The 18,412-nt window shown below is 32.2% G+C and overlaps 1 protein-coding gene across 1 annotated transcript; it reads right to left on the reverse strand.

The window, feature by feature from the left end:
• Nucleotides 1-13,330: 13,330 nt before the first annotated feature.
• On the reverse strand, nt 13,331-15,985 carry LOC108457616 (uncharacterized). The gene is made up of 2 exons (XM_017756657.2): nt 15,517-15,985; nt 13,331-15,115 (listed from the first exon to the last, which is right to left on the reverse strand). Exon 2 carries the CDS (start codon nt 14,956-14,958, stop codon nt 13,444-13,446), a length of 1,515 nt encoding a protein of 504 aa, XP_017612146.1. The 5' UTR covers nt 14,959-15,115; nt 15,517-15,985; the 3' UTR covers nt 13,331-13,443.
• Between the last annotated feature and the right edge of the window lie 2,427 nt (nt 15,986-18,412).

Consider the following 18,412-nt stretch of genomic DNA (forward strand, 5'->3'; position numbering starts at 1 on the left):
ATAATGAAATGAATGATATATGCTTGTGAAGAAAGCGGTAAGAGCATGATATGTTTCATGACATGTACATATATGATTATCTTTGACATGTTAATACAAGAAAATTATGTAATTGATACTATTATTAAACTCAAGTGCGACATGTCGAGAAAATAGATATATCAATGTTGAATTTATATGAGATATGTGCAAGTATACTAACAATGTTGTTGTTTGATGCTTATACAAGTGCCAAACTGTTGACTGAATGGTAATATATTTATTTTATATGATGTATTGAATCGGTAAGTATTTTAATTTTTTTAAGTGATCTGCAAATGGTAGTAATGCTCCGAAACCCTGTTCTGGCAGCGGATACGGGTTAGGGGTGTTACATGGAAAGAATTACTCAATACATGATCTAGAATTGTCGGCTATTCTTTTTGTATTGAAATCTGACAACATTACTTGTTTGGTGAAAAATGTCATATATTTACCGATTATAAAGTTTGAAGTATCTGATGTTGCTAAAAGATTTGAATCTGAGATGGCCTATATGGTTTGAAATGTTGAAAGATTATAATTTGATAATTGAATATCACTCGGAAAGAGCGAATGTGGTTACAGATATTCTGAGTAGAAAATATCTGTATACTTTGCAAACCATGGATACTAATTATGATTGTCTGATAATAGCTCAATTTTAGCTGAGTATAGAGCTAAACCGATGATTTTACGACAGATCAGTAAAACTCAGAAAGGTAATAATGAGTTGTAAGTTAAATGAATACAGAAATAATTTCTGATTCAGAATTTTAGAATAGATCTGATAAATGTCTGTTATTCTGAGACAGAGTCTGTGTATTGAAGAATTTAGAGTTTATACATAAAATTTTACATGAATGATCATAGTGGTACTATGTCTGTTTATGTGGGTAATGATAAAAAGAATAATGATTTGAAAAAAAAAAGATGTATTAGTAGCTCGGAATGAAATGTGGTATTTCTGAATCTATGCTTAAATGTTGGATGTATCAGTAAGCTAAGGATGAAACTTTCAGGATGATTATAGCCAGTGAAGATACTGAAATAGAAATGAGACAAAGCTACTATAAACTTTATGTCGGGATGATCCTTGTCTATGAAAAAGAAAGATACTTGAGAAATTGTCGATTGTTTGACAAAGCCTGCACATTCCATCCCGGTATGAGTGGATTTCCTATTTGATAAACTGCTTGAATAATCTGTTTTTTGAGATTGTCAAATTATATGATGCGTTAGCTTCTGCTATTTTTGATAGAGATCAATAGTTCATTTCCGCTTCTGAAACAAGTCACAAGAAACTCTGGGTATATGGTTACATTTTAGTACCATGTTTTATTTTCAAACGGATGATCAATCTGAACATATGATTCAGATCTTAGAAGATATGCTTCGATGTTGTGTACTTGAATTTGAAGGTAACTAAGAAAAGTATTTGTCTTGGGTTGAATTTGCTTATTATAACAGTTAACAGTCAAATACAAAATTATACTATACGAGGCTTTATATGGTCACAAATGTAAAACTCCAGTGTTTTGGATGAAGTTCAGTGAGAAAAGATACATGTAGTAGGTTTTATTCTTTGAAACTAAAGAAAGATGAAATGATCTGAGACAGTTTATAAGTAGTATTTGATCGTTAGAAATCTGATGTGAATCTGAAATGAAAAGAAATGGAGTTTCAGATTGGCGACAAAATGTTTTTGAAAGTTTCGCCATAGAAGAAAGTTCTTCGGTTTGGCAGTAAAGGCAAATTGATTCTATGGTTTAATGGGTCATATGAGATCATTGAAAAGAATTAGACCTGTTGCGTATTGATCGGTATTATTATCAGAGTTCTACGAAATTCACAATGTCTTATGTGTATATGTGTTATGAGAGTATCGATCAGACCTGTCATTTGTTATTTCTCTGGTAGAGATTGAAATTCAGCTTGCCATGACTTACAGTGAGTGACTGGTTGAAATTCTGGCATGTGTAGTAAAAGAAACAATAAATAAAAAGGTAGCTTTAATAACAGTTTCTGACAATGACATGATATAGAGGGAGCTACCTAGGAATTGGAGGAAACTATGAGAAAGTAATGTCTGAATCCCTTTACTGGTAAAATTTTCAAGGACGAAAATTCCTTAAGGGGGGAGAGTTGTAACAGCCCAATTTCGGTGAAATCGGAACAGTGGTTCGAGACCACAAATTAAAGCCAAAAATAAAATTTATTTTTATTTTATTATATGCCCCGTATTATGTTAGAAATGACATATTAAAATTTTGAAAAGAGAATTTTATCGATTATGTGCTTAATTATGAAAAGGACCAAATCGCATAAAATGCAAAAGTTGAATTCTAGTAGCTATAAGGATTAAATAGCTATGGAATTCAAAACTTGAGGTCCTTATATGGTAATTACACCATTAAAGAAAAGTATGTAGATATTTTGGTCACTCATCTATGTAAATTTAGAAAAAGGGTAAGAACTAAATTGGAAAGTGAAAATATTTAATTAATTAAAAGATGATAAAAGAGATATCATCTTATTTTCTCATCTTTTTCCCCAAAATAATGCATGGAAACCCTAGGAGAGAGAGAGAAGAAACTTTCATGGCCAAATTGGGTAAGTTTCCTTGGCCTATTTTTAGTAATTTTGATATTTTTGTAACCGGGATAACTTAATCTATCTATTTGGGGGATTAATTTGAAAAGTTATCAAAGCATGGAAAATGGGTCATGGATGAATATGCTGAAAATTAGAAATTTATGGTAGAAAATGAAAGGTTGTTGATAGAAAAACAACTTTTATAAAGTGATTTTTGATGAAAACATGATTTAGGGACTAAATTGTAAAGTTGTGAAATTGCAGAAAAATACTGAATTTTTATGAATACATGTGCTGTAAATTTTGTAATAGGATTTTGGTTAGGCTTGGAATATGGAGTAAATTGCACAAATTTTATTTTCCTAGGAATTTATGGAAAAGTTAGGGGCAAAATGGTAATTTTGTGTAGGACGTAAATTGAGTCCACCTAAATATGAAATATGATAAATTGATGTTAAATTTACTCGTATAGATTCGGATAGACCAAATTCAGAGCTAGAATAAGGAAAGGAGGAAAATGTCAAATTAGTAGATTTTACATACACAAACATTGTTGAGATAAGTTCGTGTAACTAAATTGTATATGTTTTTATGCTTGAATTAAATGTTGTGTTTGTGAATTGTATAAATGTCATAAATTTGTAAAATGATCACATACACGTTAAAGCTCAACAAATGATAAAAATGTTAATTTTATGCTTGAGTTGATTGTGAACATTTGAATGGCATAAATGCATAAATATATGAGATTGACTAGGGGTGAGTATTCGATTGAGTCGAGTCGAATCGAGTCAAAAAATTTCGAGTTAGTCGAGTTGACGAATCCTATTTTTGCAACCGAATTCAATTTGAATATTTTTCAAATCGAGTCGAATCGAGTGAAAAAATTTCGAGTCGAGTCGAGTCGAGTTAATGAATCCTATTATTTATACTCAATATTGCGTTTACATGGACCGATTATTTAACTAGTAAACGAAGTACAATATTATTTAACTACATAAACAATATAATTTACTAAATAATTACATGTAAAGAACTATTTTAGGCATGCAAAATAACTATATATAACGTTCCAAGATGATCATTGTAGCCATAATTTGAGTCAACTACATAAGCTATTACACCACACGCATAATTATATTTACATAGTGCATAATTATGCATCAAGAACTATCTTATATACAAGATAGAAAAATGATATACCAAAAGCATGATATAGGGATACATGTCACTACTACACAAAATATGATATAACAAAATGATACACCAAAAGTATAATATAGATGGTCATGGTGTGGCACTCTAAGACTCGAATTCAACAAAATAAATTCAAGCTTTGTACACAACAAAATCCAAAATTTAACCAATTGTTTTGACCAAATCAAAGCAAATGCAAGGTTGAAGTTTTCATAAGGTTTAACAAAATATCTATTCCAAAAAGTTAAAATCAAACTATCTTCAAGCTTCATCTTCTTCAAACACTGTAGATAGTACCGACAATTCTGTAACAAAAATAAAAATGTATTCTTAAACTATGAAAATCTTTACTAGAAAAATTAAAAATAAACATTCAATTTTGTGAGTTGTAGTTAAGTATGTTACCATCTTCATGTTCCGATAACTTTGACAATTCTAATAAATATCAAAAGAGAAAAATGTTAGTTAAATTGTGAGAATATTTATAAAAATAAATAAAATAAGCAATTAACCTTTTGGATTAAAGTTAGTCCCTTACCATCATCTATATTTTGAAGTTCCTCTACATACTTCTCAAGGTTGATAGGATCTTTTGACCTTCGAAGCCAATCTTGTGTGCAAACCAAAGCCTCAACCATAGAAGGAGTCAAAGAACTTCTAAAATTATCTAGTACACATCCACTCGTGCTAAAAGCACTTTCGGATGCAACGGTTGAGATAGGAACGGATAACACATCTCGAGCCATTTGCGCAACAATTGGGAATCTTGGACTATTAACTTTCCACCACAATAACAAATCAAATGAATCTGAATTATTTTCACAATCTTCTCCCAAATATCTATCCAACTCCGATTTACTTTCCAAGCCAACACGTTGTTTTTTCTTTATATATCGTTGCATGACTAAGCCTATCTTAGGTTTTACTTGATCTATTTCATTTTCACTTGAACTTGGAGCTCTAGTAGGAAAATTACTTTCAACTTCAACGTTCATGTGATGATTTCCCTCAATAATTGCAGAATATTCATCAAACAAATAATGCAATTCTCTATTGACCATCCTTATAATGTCATCTGTAATAGTAGGAAAAAGCAAGTTGACTCCAAATGTAAGAAAATCAATTTTGCGTCATGGGTCAAAGATAACTGCTAGATAAATAAGCAAGTTCATCACTTTTGAATCACCCCAGTACTTCTTGTACTTGTCATTCATTTTTGAAGCCATAGACATTATGTCTAAATCCCCACAATGTTTCCACCCATCAATAAGACAATGCACATCTATGACTACTTCAAAAAAAGTATTAGAGGTGACATGTAATGATCCAGACACCTTCAATGTAAGTTCATGAAAAGGCTCAAGCACTTTTGTAACTCTTCGAACATTTTCCCAATCATCACATGTGGGGACTCCATATCCAGCACTAAGGTCAAGAAAAAAGTTATGATCATCATGAACATAAGCTTCAAACACACATTCATATTTTTCAGCCACATTTAACATCATATAAGTTGAATTCCATCTAGTAGGCACATCTAGACATAAATGAGCCTTAGTACCTACCATTTCTTCTTCTGCCTGATGGTTGAATTTAAATAACCTTGATGGTGATGCTCTAATATATCTCACAGCTCCTCTAACTCGGTCCACAAATATAGAAGCATCCTTAACCCCTTCTTGAACAATGAGATTAATAATGTGTGCCGCACATCTCATATGTATATATTTACCATTCACAACACAAGCTTTTCGATGAACCAACTTCTTTCTCAAATAATCAACAGCAACATTGTTAGAAGATGCATTATCAACAGTAATTGTAAAGAACTTCTCAATCCCCCAATTCCGAAGATATTTCTCAAGGGCTTGACCAATGCTCTCACCTCTATGAGAAGAAATTGGGCAAAAGTTTATAATTCTCTTTTGTAACTTCCACTCATTATCTATCCAATGAGCTGTTAGAACCATGTAGGATATCCTTTGCAATGAAGTCCAAGTGTCTGTCGTCAAACAAATTCTACTTGTCTCTTTTTGAAAAGATTGCTTTAATGTATTCTTCATGGAATTAAATAAATCAAGACAACATTTTCTAATTGTCCAACGAGATGGAAGATGAAACCTTGGGCATGCTATAGAAATAAAGAACTTAAAACCCTCCCCTTCCACAAATTTAAAAGGCAATTCATCCATAATGATCATATTAATCAATGCATTTCTAATATCATTTTGATTAAACACCCAAGTTGCCAAATCTACATTTTCTTGGCTAGATTTTGTAAATGCAAGTTTTGCTTGTTTAAGATCAGAGGTATTACCTCGGGGTTTTCTTGAGCAAGTCTTCAAATGGTTATTTAAATTGGTGGTAGAAGCCCCGGTTTCCATTATGTAAGTGACATCGCAATAATTACACTTTGCCCTATTCTCCCCATCTTCTATTGAGTATTTGTTGAAATGTTGCCAACAAGGTGCCCTTGGTTTGGTCTTTCTTTGAGTATTTCCTTTCTTTGTTATGCGAACAACTTTAGTACGAGAAGTAGGTGTAGCTTCTTGTAATGCTTTTTTTCTTTGGGACTTTTGGGATGATATTGAGTCATTCATCTACAAAAATAAATATAATAATCAATTAAAATTACAAAATAGTCAAGGGTCATAATTCCATCAAAGTTTTATACTAATAGATATGTTCCACACAAATATCCATCAACAATTCAAATTAAAGCGTTCAAAATTAACTCAAAACAAAAACAATGGAGTAACTTACTTATAAAATATACTAATTTAACTTATCGAATATATTAACGAAACATATAATTGAGCAAACGTAACAAAATTTTTTAAAAATGAGAATAAAAGCCAAAATTTTAAAACTCTTATTTAAAGAGTTGTGGTTCACATAAATAATAATAATAAAAATAAAGTCTACAATAAATAATATAAAATAAATCAATAGTCAAAGATGAAAGAAGCTATAAGTCCATAACACTTCTTTTGAGAGATTGGAGTGAGATTTCCAATCATTTCAACTAATATTTATAATGGATAGAGATTAACAAATTATTTTAGCCTGCAAATCATTCTCATCCACATGTTTAAGAATAGAAATTGAATGAACTAAAATTCCATCATGTTTGTCACATACATGTAATAAACATAACATTATGAGGCATTAACAAGTTAAAGCTTTGTTTTTTTTTTCTTTTGCAAAATTAATTGATTTAAAGAGTTGATTAATTTAATTTTAATTGGTTTTTATAATATATATATATATATATATATATAATATAGTATATGCATGACTTAAATGAAGCTAAATGGAATATATATGCATAATGCATTAATATATATCTATATGCATGACTTAAATGAAGCAAAACATTATATATATGCATTAATATTAAATGAAGGTAAACAGTATACATATGCATTAATATATATATATATATATATGCTTGGCTTAACTCAAGCTAAACCTGCTAATTATGGTATATATATGCAATTATGCATGACTTAAATGAAGTTAAATGGAATATATATGCATTATGCGCATGACTTAAATGAAGCAAAACATTATATATATATATATATATATATATATATGCATTAATATTAAATGAAGCTAAACAAGATACATATGCATTAATATATATAAATATGCTTGACTTAAATGAAGTTAAACCTGCTAATAATGGTATATATATGCATGAATTAAATGAAACTAAACCTGCTAATAATGGTTAATTTAATTGACCTGGAATAATACAAGACAGGCAGTTTAGTTTGATTAGTAAAAACATGGAATAATACAAGACAGGTAGAAACATGGAAACTCAGAAACATAGAAACTTTGATTAGTAAAAACTAAAACCAAACCTTTAAATCATACAAGGCAGCAGGCAAGGTTATTACTTTGATTAGTAAAAACTAAAACCAGACCCTTAAACCAGACCCACTACCTCAGGACCCTTTCGACGTTGCACAAAAGCCATTACTTTACGTTCAGCTAGCAGTGAATAGTTATGTACGTTTTCGATTTTCTATTTACTCTTTCTTGCCGTAAGGAGCAAGAAGAAGATTCAAAAAGAAAACAATAACTGTTTTTAGAATGTAAAGGTGAAAACTAGAAACACTCACTCACACACAGTCACAGACTTACTCACATGCACAAAGCTAAAAAAAGAATACAATCTCACCTTAAACAACTGACAGTGGTTGTGGCTTGTGGAACCTTGTTTGTGGCTTGTGGAACTGTGGTCGTGGCCTCGTGGGACAAAGCATGAAATCAGATTCTCAAAAAAGAGTAAACAAATGGAAAGGGGACGTTAGCTGTGGGGAAGGAATGAAAATATTTGAGTAAAGAAGAAAGGAAAAACTGGGGAAGGGGGTGGGAATTTGGAACGAGGAAAATTTAGGGGAGGGGGTGGGAATTTGGAACGGTAGAAAGAAACTAAGCTTAACTGCTTAAGTTATGAAAAAAGAATTAAATTTAAAAATTAAAATTTATCAAAACGATGTAGTTTTGTCATTTCTTATTCGGATTTTCGGATAACTCGAATTGTGTATTTTATATCCGAGTTAAACCGAAAAATTTGAATTTTTTTCGAGTCGATCCGAATAACTCGAACTATTTAATTCAAAATTTGAATTTTTTATCGAATTTTTCGAATCGAGTCGGATTTTGCTCACCCCTAAGATTGACCACATGCTCGATAATGCTTGAGAAAATGTTTAAATCCCGGTTGAATAAAATGGAAATTCGATAGATATGTGATTTCTCGAAATGAATGAGGTCCTGCATTTGTTGCTGACGGGATTTAGCTCGGACGAGTAATCCTATTGACCTCATTACAGAAAAGATTTAGCCCGGACAGGTAATCCTGATATAAGTCCTCTTGAACATATGTTATGGATTGGATTTAGCCCGGACGGGTAATCTAGATCAAGCTCCTTAAAACATATGTCATAAAAAAGATTTATCCTGGACTAGTAATCCTGTTGTGTACATATGTGGCTCGAGAAAATATGAATAAGAAATGAGTTATTACACATATCGGCCTAAAATACATGAAAACGACGATACGTGATAATTGATATATGGAAATATGAAATGACGATATTGTACATGGAATTTATTTGATAAGTATGTACATCTTTGATTATAGACTTATACACCTTGAGTGTACTAATCGTGACCTTGATATTCTGAGTAATATGAGTAAATTTCTTATATGAAATGATCTGAACTCGAAATGAACTAGTATGAGATTATACTTGTAATAATGGGAGAAATTACTCATATTGAATGAATACATGTTGTGGAAAGCTTATGTGCTTAGAATCTTGATTGTTGTTGAGCCTATATATGTTATGATGTTATTATGGATTATATAACTAACGAGGGCAATGAGGATGTGTATATAGGGTTGGAGGTCAAATCGATTGAATATGCCTTACATAGTTACCTCATAATAGAATGAATGGTAAGTTAAGTACCATGTTATACGAACTTACTAAGAATTTTATGCTTACTTTGTTTTATTTCCTTGTTTTAGAGTAAATCGAAAGCTCACTGGATTAGAAGCTCGGCGGAGATCACTCACACTATCCATCAGCCCATGTCGGTACACTATGGTAAATCAATTATGGTTGTAATGGCATGTATTACATGATGCTTGTAATCTTACCATTGGAATGGCTAGTAATGGTTTGTTTTAATATACTTGTAATGTCAAACTATGGTAGCTACATATATGTTAAGTAGTTGATCAAATTATGTCTAACTTGAGGTCTTAACCAAGGCAAGAATATGAACATGTATGCATGTAATTGTATGTCATGTTGAATGATAGAATTTGATTAATTTGAATGTTTGGAATGGCTGGTATTGGATGTGTGTTTCAAGTGCAGGTCATGAGTGTGATTTTGGGTGAAAAATAAAGCTAGAAAAGCTTCATTTTGTCCACACAGGCAGACACACGGGCGTGTGTCAAGACCGTGTGTGACACACGGCCGAGTACATGGGCGTGTAGTTAGGCCGTGTGTCCCCTGCACCCTAAATTTTGAGAAAAAAATGCTCAGAATTGAGCACACAGGCAAAGGCACGGGCGTGTGTCTTAGCCGTGTGTGCTACACAGCCTAAACACGGGCGTGAGTCTTGGCCGTGTGAAACCTGCACCAAATTTTGAATTGAATTATTTAACCACACGGCCTAGCACACGGGCGTGTGGCATGGCCGTATGCACAAGTCAGAGAGTTACACGGGATCGAACACGGCCTATAGCACGGGCGTGTCCTAAGACCACAAGGGCGTGTGAGCCCTGTAACTTGGAAAAATTTTAAAATGTCGCGAAAAATTCTTAGAATTCTCGATTTAGTCCCAATTCAATTCTAATGCTTGTATTGAGCCTCGACGGTCCAATTAAAGGACGTTTTGAATGATTTTTGTTAATGAATAGTAATTTACAAAAATTATTTGTAAAATGTTTTGAAAGTTCTAGTAATGCTCCGAAACCTTGTTCCGACGATTGATATGAGTTAGGGGTGTTACACACTGGGTCGATTGTCGATGCCAAAACCTCTTGCCTAGTCCAATGGGAAACTATTGGGGAAATTCTGATTAGAGTGAGTCATCTTGATTTTTTTTATTTTTTGAAGATCAGAAGTTTGTCCATGCTTATTACACCAAATTATTGAGTATTTTTATGTGTGTGTCCTTTTCAAAAGGGTTAAATTCTCTATTTATACGATACGATTACTATTTATGAATGTGATGTTGTAGGTAAGTTCCTATGCATTCCAACACGTACCCTACTCTAGGATTAACACATGTTTTCTATGTATTGGTTTGTCTGAATGGTAGTGCGAACCCACATCGTACGAGGTCATTAAAGGACATGAACACCTCATGTGTGAACTCAGGGTGCAAACAATGTAGGCGACAAGCCAGAATTCGATCGGGTAACCGAGTAGTGGATCAGTAATGATGAGTACCATAACACTAATATTTAACTTTCACCATCTTAATGTGAAAAAGAAAATAAAGTTGGAATCTAACCATTTGCAATTTTTTTAAAATTCCTCAAATGGAGACTTTATTTGCAAAATCATTTTTATTCAATCATAAACTTACTTTGTTCATATAAGAACCAATGTGATGTGATTTCCCAGACCTGGATAGTTTGGAAAATAGCTTGAATGGAAGGAACATCTTGAATAGGTTCAATTGGTAGAAACCTTGACTCATAGCATTTGAATACTTTAAGGAACCGTAGCTATATTAAAACTGCGGCCCACTTAAACATGACAAAATAATCGAACCTTGGTTAGCGAAGTCGCCACACTCTATGATGGGAAATAAAGTGATAAGACAATTGGGTGAATGCCACAAACTCGTAAAAGTTTGATAAGTTCAGTTTAGTTTAATGAAGAACTGAGAGAGGATAATCTCACCAAAAAAGTTTATATTCAAAATAATTGTCTAATCTTATATAAGTAACTTAGGCCAAAATATATGACTTTTCAAATCCTATAAAGGGTCTTTCAAATTCAGCATTTAACTAGCTATTAAAACAAACACTTAAGGTTATAACTCATGGTAGATAGCCCAAAAGTTATGTCTATTCACTTGATTCATGTGTAACTAAAAAGACATGTCTCTTCACTTGATGAAAGCTTAACTGTTCCTTAATTATGTTGTTTTGTAGTCCTTTCATCTCGCTTAGAACCGAATGTTTGAATGCTTGGGCTGGCAACTCTTTAATTGGCACCATAATGAGCTTTGAGTGCATAAAACTGACGAAATCTGAAAAGCCATTCTTGGTCCAATGAACAGCCACAATGCATTAACATTGAATGCTGGTTCTTGAATGACTTTTGTTCATTTATTCACCTTCTACACCCAACAAAACGTCCTCTTCATATACCATCAATTAAGTGACCGAATACACGCTTTATCATGCCAAAATCGAACAGCCTTTGCGTGTGAACGCCTCTAGACCTTCTTAGTACCATAAATCGTCCTTAAGACACATCAAACATGCTTTTATATATTAAACATTTGCAATTTTTCATATTCTTATTCAGCTAAAACATTTAATTAAAACACACATGTCTATGATAGAAATCAGCATACTATAAATACACATTTATTTATAAATATGTAACTCAAACCCATGCTTAAACATAATTAACATATAAGACACATAATTATAATGCATGACATAATTAAATGCAAATTGAAGTTAAACTTAATTAATGACACACTCCACACATATGACACAAACTCACATAAATATAATGCATGACTTAATTAAATATAATTTTTTTAAATTGAAATAAAACTTAACTAAATGCAAGACATGCCGGAAATATAATGCATGACACAAACTCACATAAATATAATGCATGACTTAATTAAATGAACTTCTTTGACCATTTTGAGAGCTGCGCTTCCAATACTTTTCATTGTCATGCCGGAAAACCAGTATGGGAGCACGGCTCCGACTATGAGACCAATGAAAGCTTTAGGTGTCAATACATCTACGATCTTGATGCCTGTTCTGCCAACATAGGCACCGCCAATCCTATTACGGAACCTGAGAACATGGCATTGTTTTAGTGGAAGGGCCAATGTGATGAATTTGAACAAAAAGATCATGGTATTAACATATAAATCTTACCTTACCAATAGCTGCAGTGGTCTAAAGCATCATTTCTTTCGTGGATCTTGTTTTCTATAATTTATAAAAATCTTACACCCGCGGCTTTGATTATGCAAAGACAGCAATGAAGAGAACAAGGCAGAAATCATAGCACTATATACAAATGACATCAAAGTTAATGCACAACCCAATTCCACTGGGAGTCTAAAACAGAAGCATCAAGCAAGTACACTCACTCAGAACTTATACTAAAAAAATACAATAAATTTTCACTGAGATTTTTGTTCCTTTCATCATTTGCTTTTGGCTTTTAACAGAAAAGGCAAGAGGAAATTGGACATTGGAAGTTTGTTGGTAAGCAATGAAAGTATCTATCCAAGAGGAAAGAAGTGGAACTGCCACCTCCACTCTATTGACTTTTAGCACCCGCAATACCTTGTAAAATTATCATCATTTTGAGATATTTCTTAATCAGTGTGTGTTCCAGAAGCACATAAGCTTAGTCACTGTCAAAAACTCTGTCCACTCCACTACCCCATTTTAATAATTCATCTCTGAATGCGTCCAAGAGGTTCTGATGGAAAATCCAACCAAAATCCCAAGAAATACAAGAGAATATGGCTGCAAATTAAGTCCAAACTTTAACCCTTACCTGTAACAATTACATCGAGAGAGAAGCATTGCTACTACTACTAACACAACCAAAAGGTGTTAGTTTCTATTTTCATATTAATTAATAACTATAATCAAAAGTAAGTTTGAATAACAATTGTGGCTACAAATCGAATGGTTTTACCAGAATGTTGGGACAAAAAAAAAATCGTAGCAATTAGTGAGAAAAAAATTGCGAAAGATAAAATGTGAGATGCAGATATTTGTTTCATAGATTACTCTGTATGATACAAAGTCAGTAAAAACAATGTAAGCACCAATCATAGCAACTACCCTTCTATAATGCTTCTGTAACTACTACTTCATGTCAACATGAGATCACTCCCAATAAGCTTAGGCCGGAGGCAGACAAGTACTTCGTGTTCTTCAGGTACCACTCGCAGTTTGGGCACCATAATCTCAAGGACAGATCCTGGTCCATCATGATACGCTTCTATGTTGGCGTCTTCAGGTATTCGAGTTGACAGTGGGATCTCTCTAACAAACTCCCCAGGAGAGCAATGCTCAGAAGCAGGATCTGTTAATTTGAAGGTCCTATCATGTCTCTTGATGAAAGGCATGCCAGATGTGCTAACACAAGATATCTTTATGATACCATGAGTGAGAGTATTCCTCCAAGAGACTTTGACCCTCTGAAGATCGACAAACGGCAAGGTGATAATGATCAGGTAACCTGCTTCATCTTCGTAGATAGTTTTCGCAGCAGTCACGGGCCCATGCACATTTTTCATTATCCCGCTGAAGTCTTTTAACCAGTGTGGCTCACTGGGATGAATTTCCATATCCGGATTTCGGTCATATGGAGGAATGGCAGGCAAATAGCAATCATCATTGTTTCTATGCCGAAAAAGTTCTTTCCTCCTTTTGTTGCTAACAAGTGTTAAGTCCATCCCATCTCCATTGCTATGGCTAGATGGTTGACTACACAAATTCAGCCCAGATCCATTAAGAAGTTTTTTTGAGTGAGAATTTGAAACACTCTTTATTGAAGGAGGAGGAACAGGCCTCTCTAGCTCAAAATCTGTGTTTGGAAGGTTCCTCCATGAACTAAAATCGCTCGCTTCAGGTGGAACTGTAAAGTTTAAATCCCTTCCAGTAAGCTCCATCCACCTTTTCCGGTCTTCCTCACTCACAGCCATGAGATTTGGTGCTGGAACAACCTCAATCCCATGTAGACATTGGGGGTTTGACAATCCTCTGTATTGCTTCCGTTGCATCCTGTGTGAACGGACAAATCCTTTATCCACACTAAACGGAAATGGACGCTCTCCTTGGCGAGAATGGCCATTCATGTAGCTTCTGAGTTGCATCTTACCCAGAGCATTCTCGGGTCTCTCCTTGAAAACCCACATGTACATATTCTCCATATCGTGTTGAACCATAAAAATATCCAACTTCAGATCTGATTTGTCAAAACCAGAAACACCGTTGCTATCGCGAATAATCTTGCCCTTTGATTTGTCATTCAAAGCAGGCTTAAAGTAAAAGCTAAAGAATAACCAAGCACCCCATATGCTGTCTACCCGCTTGGCAAACTTTCGTTCCGCTTTGGGTGCAGCAAGGTAGCTCTCAATCTCAAATGCTTGTGAACTGAGCCCAACATCCAAAATATCACACTGGTCTGAATTCCATGGCTGTGGGGGAGGGCTACGCTCGGCGGAGAGAGGCAAATTGATATCAGGCGGCCGAGAAAGAACAGTTTGCCTATTCATTTCCAAATCCAATTCATCATGAGAAGAAGCACTTGAATCCATAGATAAGAGGGTGGAAGGGTGATGATTTTCCATTAACAAGGCTGTGAGCAAAGAATCTCCCATTTCAGCTTATCCGGTTGAAGAAGGTAAGTACTGCTGTTGGTGGTTTAATTTTTTCCATTTTTGCCCCCCCGAAAACGAAGATTTCAACAAAACAACAACGTTATGAACACCATCATCATCATATCAGTCACCACATGATCTCCCTTCCATCAAAACCCTAAAATTTATCCATCAGAACAAACAACAATCCGCACAAAAATTCACAGAAATTAACAAAACTATATCAATCCAATAACCCTAACTTACTAAAATACAACAAAAAGAACATTCATTTGAAACAAATATTTTAAAAAAAAACAGAGAAAAAAAATCTCTTCAATCTCTACCTGATTATAGAGAGAGACAGAGATTTTCCTATCAAAAAGCTGCTAAAGAAAGACATTATCTAACACTATCTAGAATCTCCCCAAATCCTCCAAACACAGGTGGGAAAAACTGAATCAAAAACATCAAAAAAAGAAACAATTCTTATTTCTTTTTCCACGAAAAAAAACCAACTTTTTTAAAAAGAAAAGGAATTTTTTCTAGAAGAGAAATGAAGGGATCTTAAAAGTGTACCTTTTGGGATAAGCATCGAGGAATCGAGAAGAAGAGTGACCTCTACGAACGATTATCATGCTAATCTCCACCAAATCATCATCTTCCACAACCTTACAGACCATTTTTTCCCTTTTGTTCCGTACTTATTATTGTTCTTTATCTTCCCTCTATTATACGTTTACACTTTCTCGTTTTCTTCCTTTGTTTTGCCGTAAAGGAGAAAAGAAAAAAAAAAGAGAAATGAGAAGCAAAAAAAAAAACAAGTGAATGAGGAGAGAAACAGAATTGTAAGCAACATCGAAATATAGAGAGGTTTTCGTCAGTAAAAGCCTACACCAGATACCACCGATTCAACTCGCTGTTACTTAACGGTAACGCTACACTTTTTTCCAGTGTCATCTTTTTTAGAGGTCAATACTCCACGGTTCCCTGCAACCAGGTATTACTTATCTTTTTCATTTTCTCTTTTCTTCCCCACCCCCCCTTTTTCCCCCTCTTTTTTTTCCTTTTATTTGAATATTATTTTATATTAATGAAAATAAAATCCTCTCTTTACCATATCATCATCTTTAAAAAATTATATTAATTAATTTTAATATTATACTTGCAAATAGATTAATTTAAACGAAAATTACCTAATTTTTAGATCATTTTAATCTTGAGTGACCAAAAATAAAATCTTTACAATTTTGTCACTCGATTTTTAGGCCATTTTAATTTTTGTCACACAATTGTTAAATCTCTAAAGGCAGCTAACTTATACACATCATATCAAGTTTATACTTTCATTTTTAGTCACCTGACTTCTAAGTTGCTTTCATTTTTGTCCCAAAAAATATCCTATTTCCTAATATTGAGTAGTTAAAAAAATTAAGATTAATGTGAAAAAATGGTAAAAATTAAAAGAATGCTTTAAAAATTATCAAATTGTACTTGTTTATCCCTTGCTGAAAGTTCTAATTTTTTTCAATATTGAAATTTTAAATTTTAAAACATTAAAATCAATTAAATAAGTTATTGAAAATATTTTATACCTTAATAGTGTCAAACGATTAGTTATTATAATATTGAAAATAATTAAATGAATTAATTTAGTCTCCTTTTAAATCTTAAAATTTTATTTTATGTTTTCAAAAACCAACTCAAATAAAACATCTTTACTAATTGTACATAAAACCCAAAATTCTTTTGATTATATGATATCAAGTCTTTCATACTAAGCTAAAAGCAAAAAAAATCCTTACAATTAATCAAATCAATTAATTTTATCTTCCATGGCAAACAAATGCAGAATTTTTCATCATTCTTTTACCCAACGAAGAACAAACAATTAATTTAATTAATTGTAATGATTTTTCTTTTCTTTTAGCTTAACTTAGTATGAAAGATTTGATATTATACAATCAAAATAAATTTAAACTTCACACACAATTATCAAATATGAGTTATCGAGTTAATTTAATTAAAATAATATGAAAAGATAAAATAAAATTTAAAAGAGATTAATTTAATTAATTTAAATATTACAGAACAAATTGGTTAACATTATGTTTTGAAATATAAAATTTTAAGGTATAAAAAAATTCAATAATTTATTTAATTGATTTTATGTTTTAAAATTAAAATTTTCGCAATATGATAAACAATTATAATTTGACAAATTTTAATATATTACTTTTTTATTTTTTTACCTAATCAATGCTTTTAAAAGGAATTTTTTTGTGACTAAAATGAAAAAGACCTAAAAGTTGGGTGACCAAAATTAAAATGTGAATATGATATGACGTGTATAAGTTAACTCGCAAGAGATTTACTAGCTAAGTAACTAAAATGAAAGTACTATGAAAATTGAATGACTAAATTACAATAATTTCATTTTAAATGACCAAAATAAAAGTACCTTAAAAATTAGTAAACTAATTTACCTTTAATTTAATTGGTTTTAATAATAAGTAACATCACATTGTATAGAGATTTATAAGTAATTGATGAATATCTTTTGAGATCTTTTATTTTGTTGTTTTCTTCACTTATTTTGATAAATTTCGTGGATTTGGTCGATAAATGGTTAAAGGCTAATGAAGAAAGTGTTTCCACTGTTCCACTCTTTTTTAATGGTGGGTGTGCCTATCAATCCTATCTCACATATGTAAAGGCAACTCACCAAAGATTATAAATAGAGGCAAAGTAAGGAATTGTGGAATGGAATCAACATGAAATTTATTTTATAATTGAATATTTAACATGCAAGGGAATATTTTCATTTATAAATAATAAAAATTAGGAAATAAAGTAATAATGAAATATTTTTGGTAAAAATATTATGAAAGTATTTGTACTAAGAGTTAGATTATGGTTTTATCTCTCCACTCAAAAAAATGAGTAAATTAATCTATATATGTTAGATCATAAACAGACAGTGACATGTGACGTGTCATGCATACCCCATGCATATATATATAGACTAGTTTTTAATAGTAAAATTGATTAAATTTATTAACAAAATAATCAGTTTACTTTTTGATCTAACATATATAAATAAATTTATCTATTTTAAGTAAAAGATAAATTACAATCGACTTCTAATATTTATTTTCTAACTAAAAGAATCAATATATATATATATATATATATATATATATGGTTTAGGTTTAAAACAGATTTAAAAGTGGTAGATGACATGATATGTCATTAAAACTAGACAAATATTTTATGTTTCCACTTATCTAAGAAAAAAGGAAAATTGAGTTTTGCTTATATGCAAAAAAGTACAGTTTTAAATATCACATTCCTTATATAATAAAATGTCCCAAAGTTTGCCTCAGATATCACCTAGTTAAGGGTTTTTGCTTTGTTCATTCCTGTTGTTTTGAAAACAATGTATCCGTACGAGGAAAATGGAAAGTGGGGCCAA

The sequence above is a fragment of the Gossypium arboreum genome, chromosome 4 (assembly GCF_025698485.1).
Source record: "Gossypium arboreum isolate Shixiya-1 chromosome 4, ASM2569848v2, whole genome shotgun sequence".
NCBI classification, from domain to species: Eukaryota; Viridiplantae; Streptophyta; class Magnoliopsida; order Malvales; family Malvaceae; genus Gossypium; species Gossypium arboreum.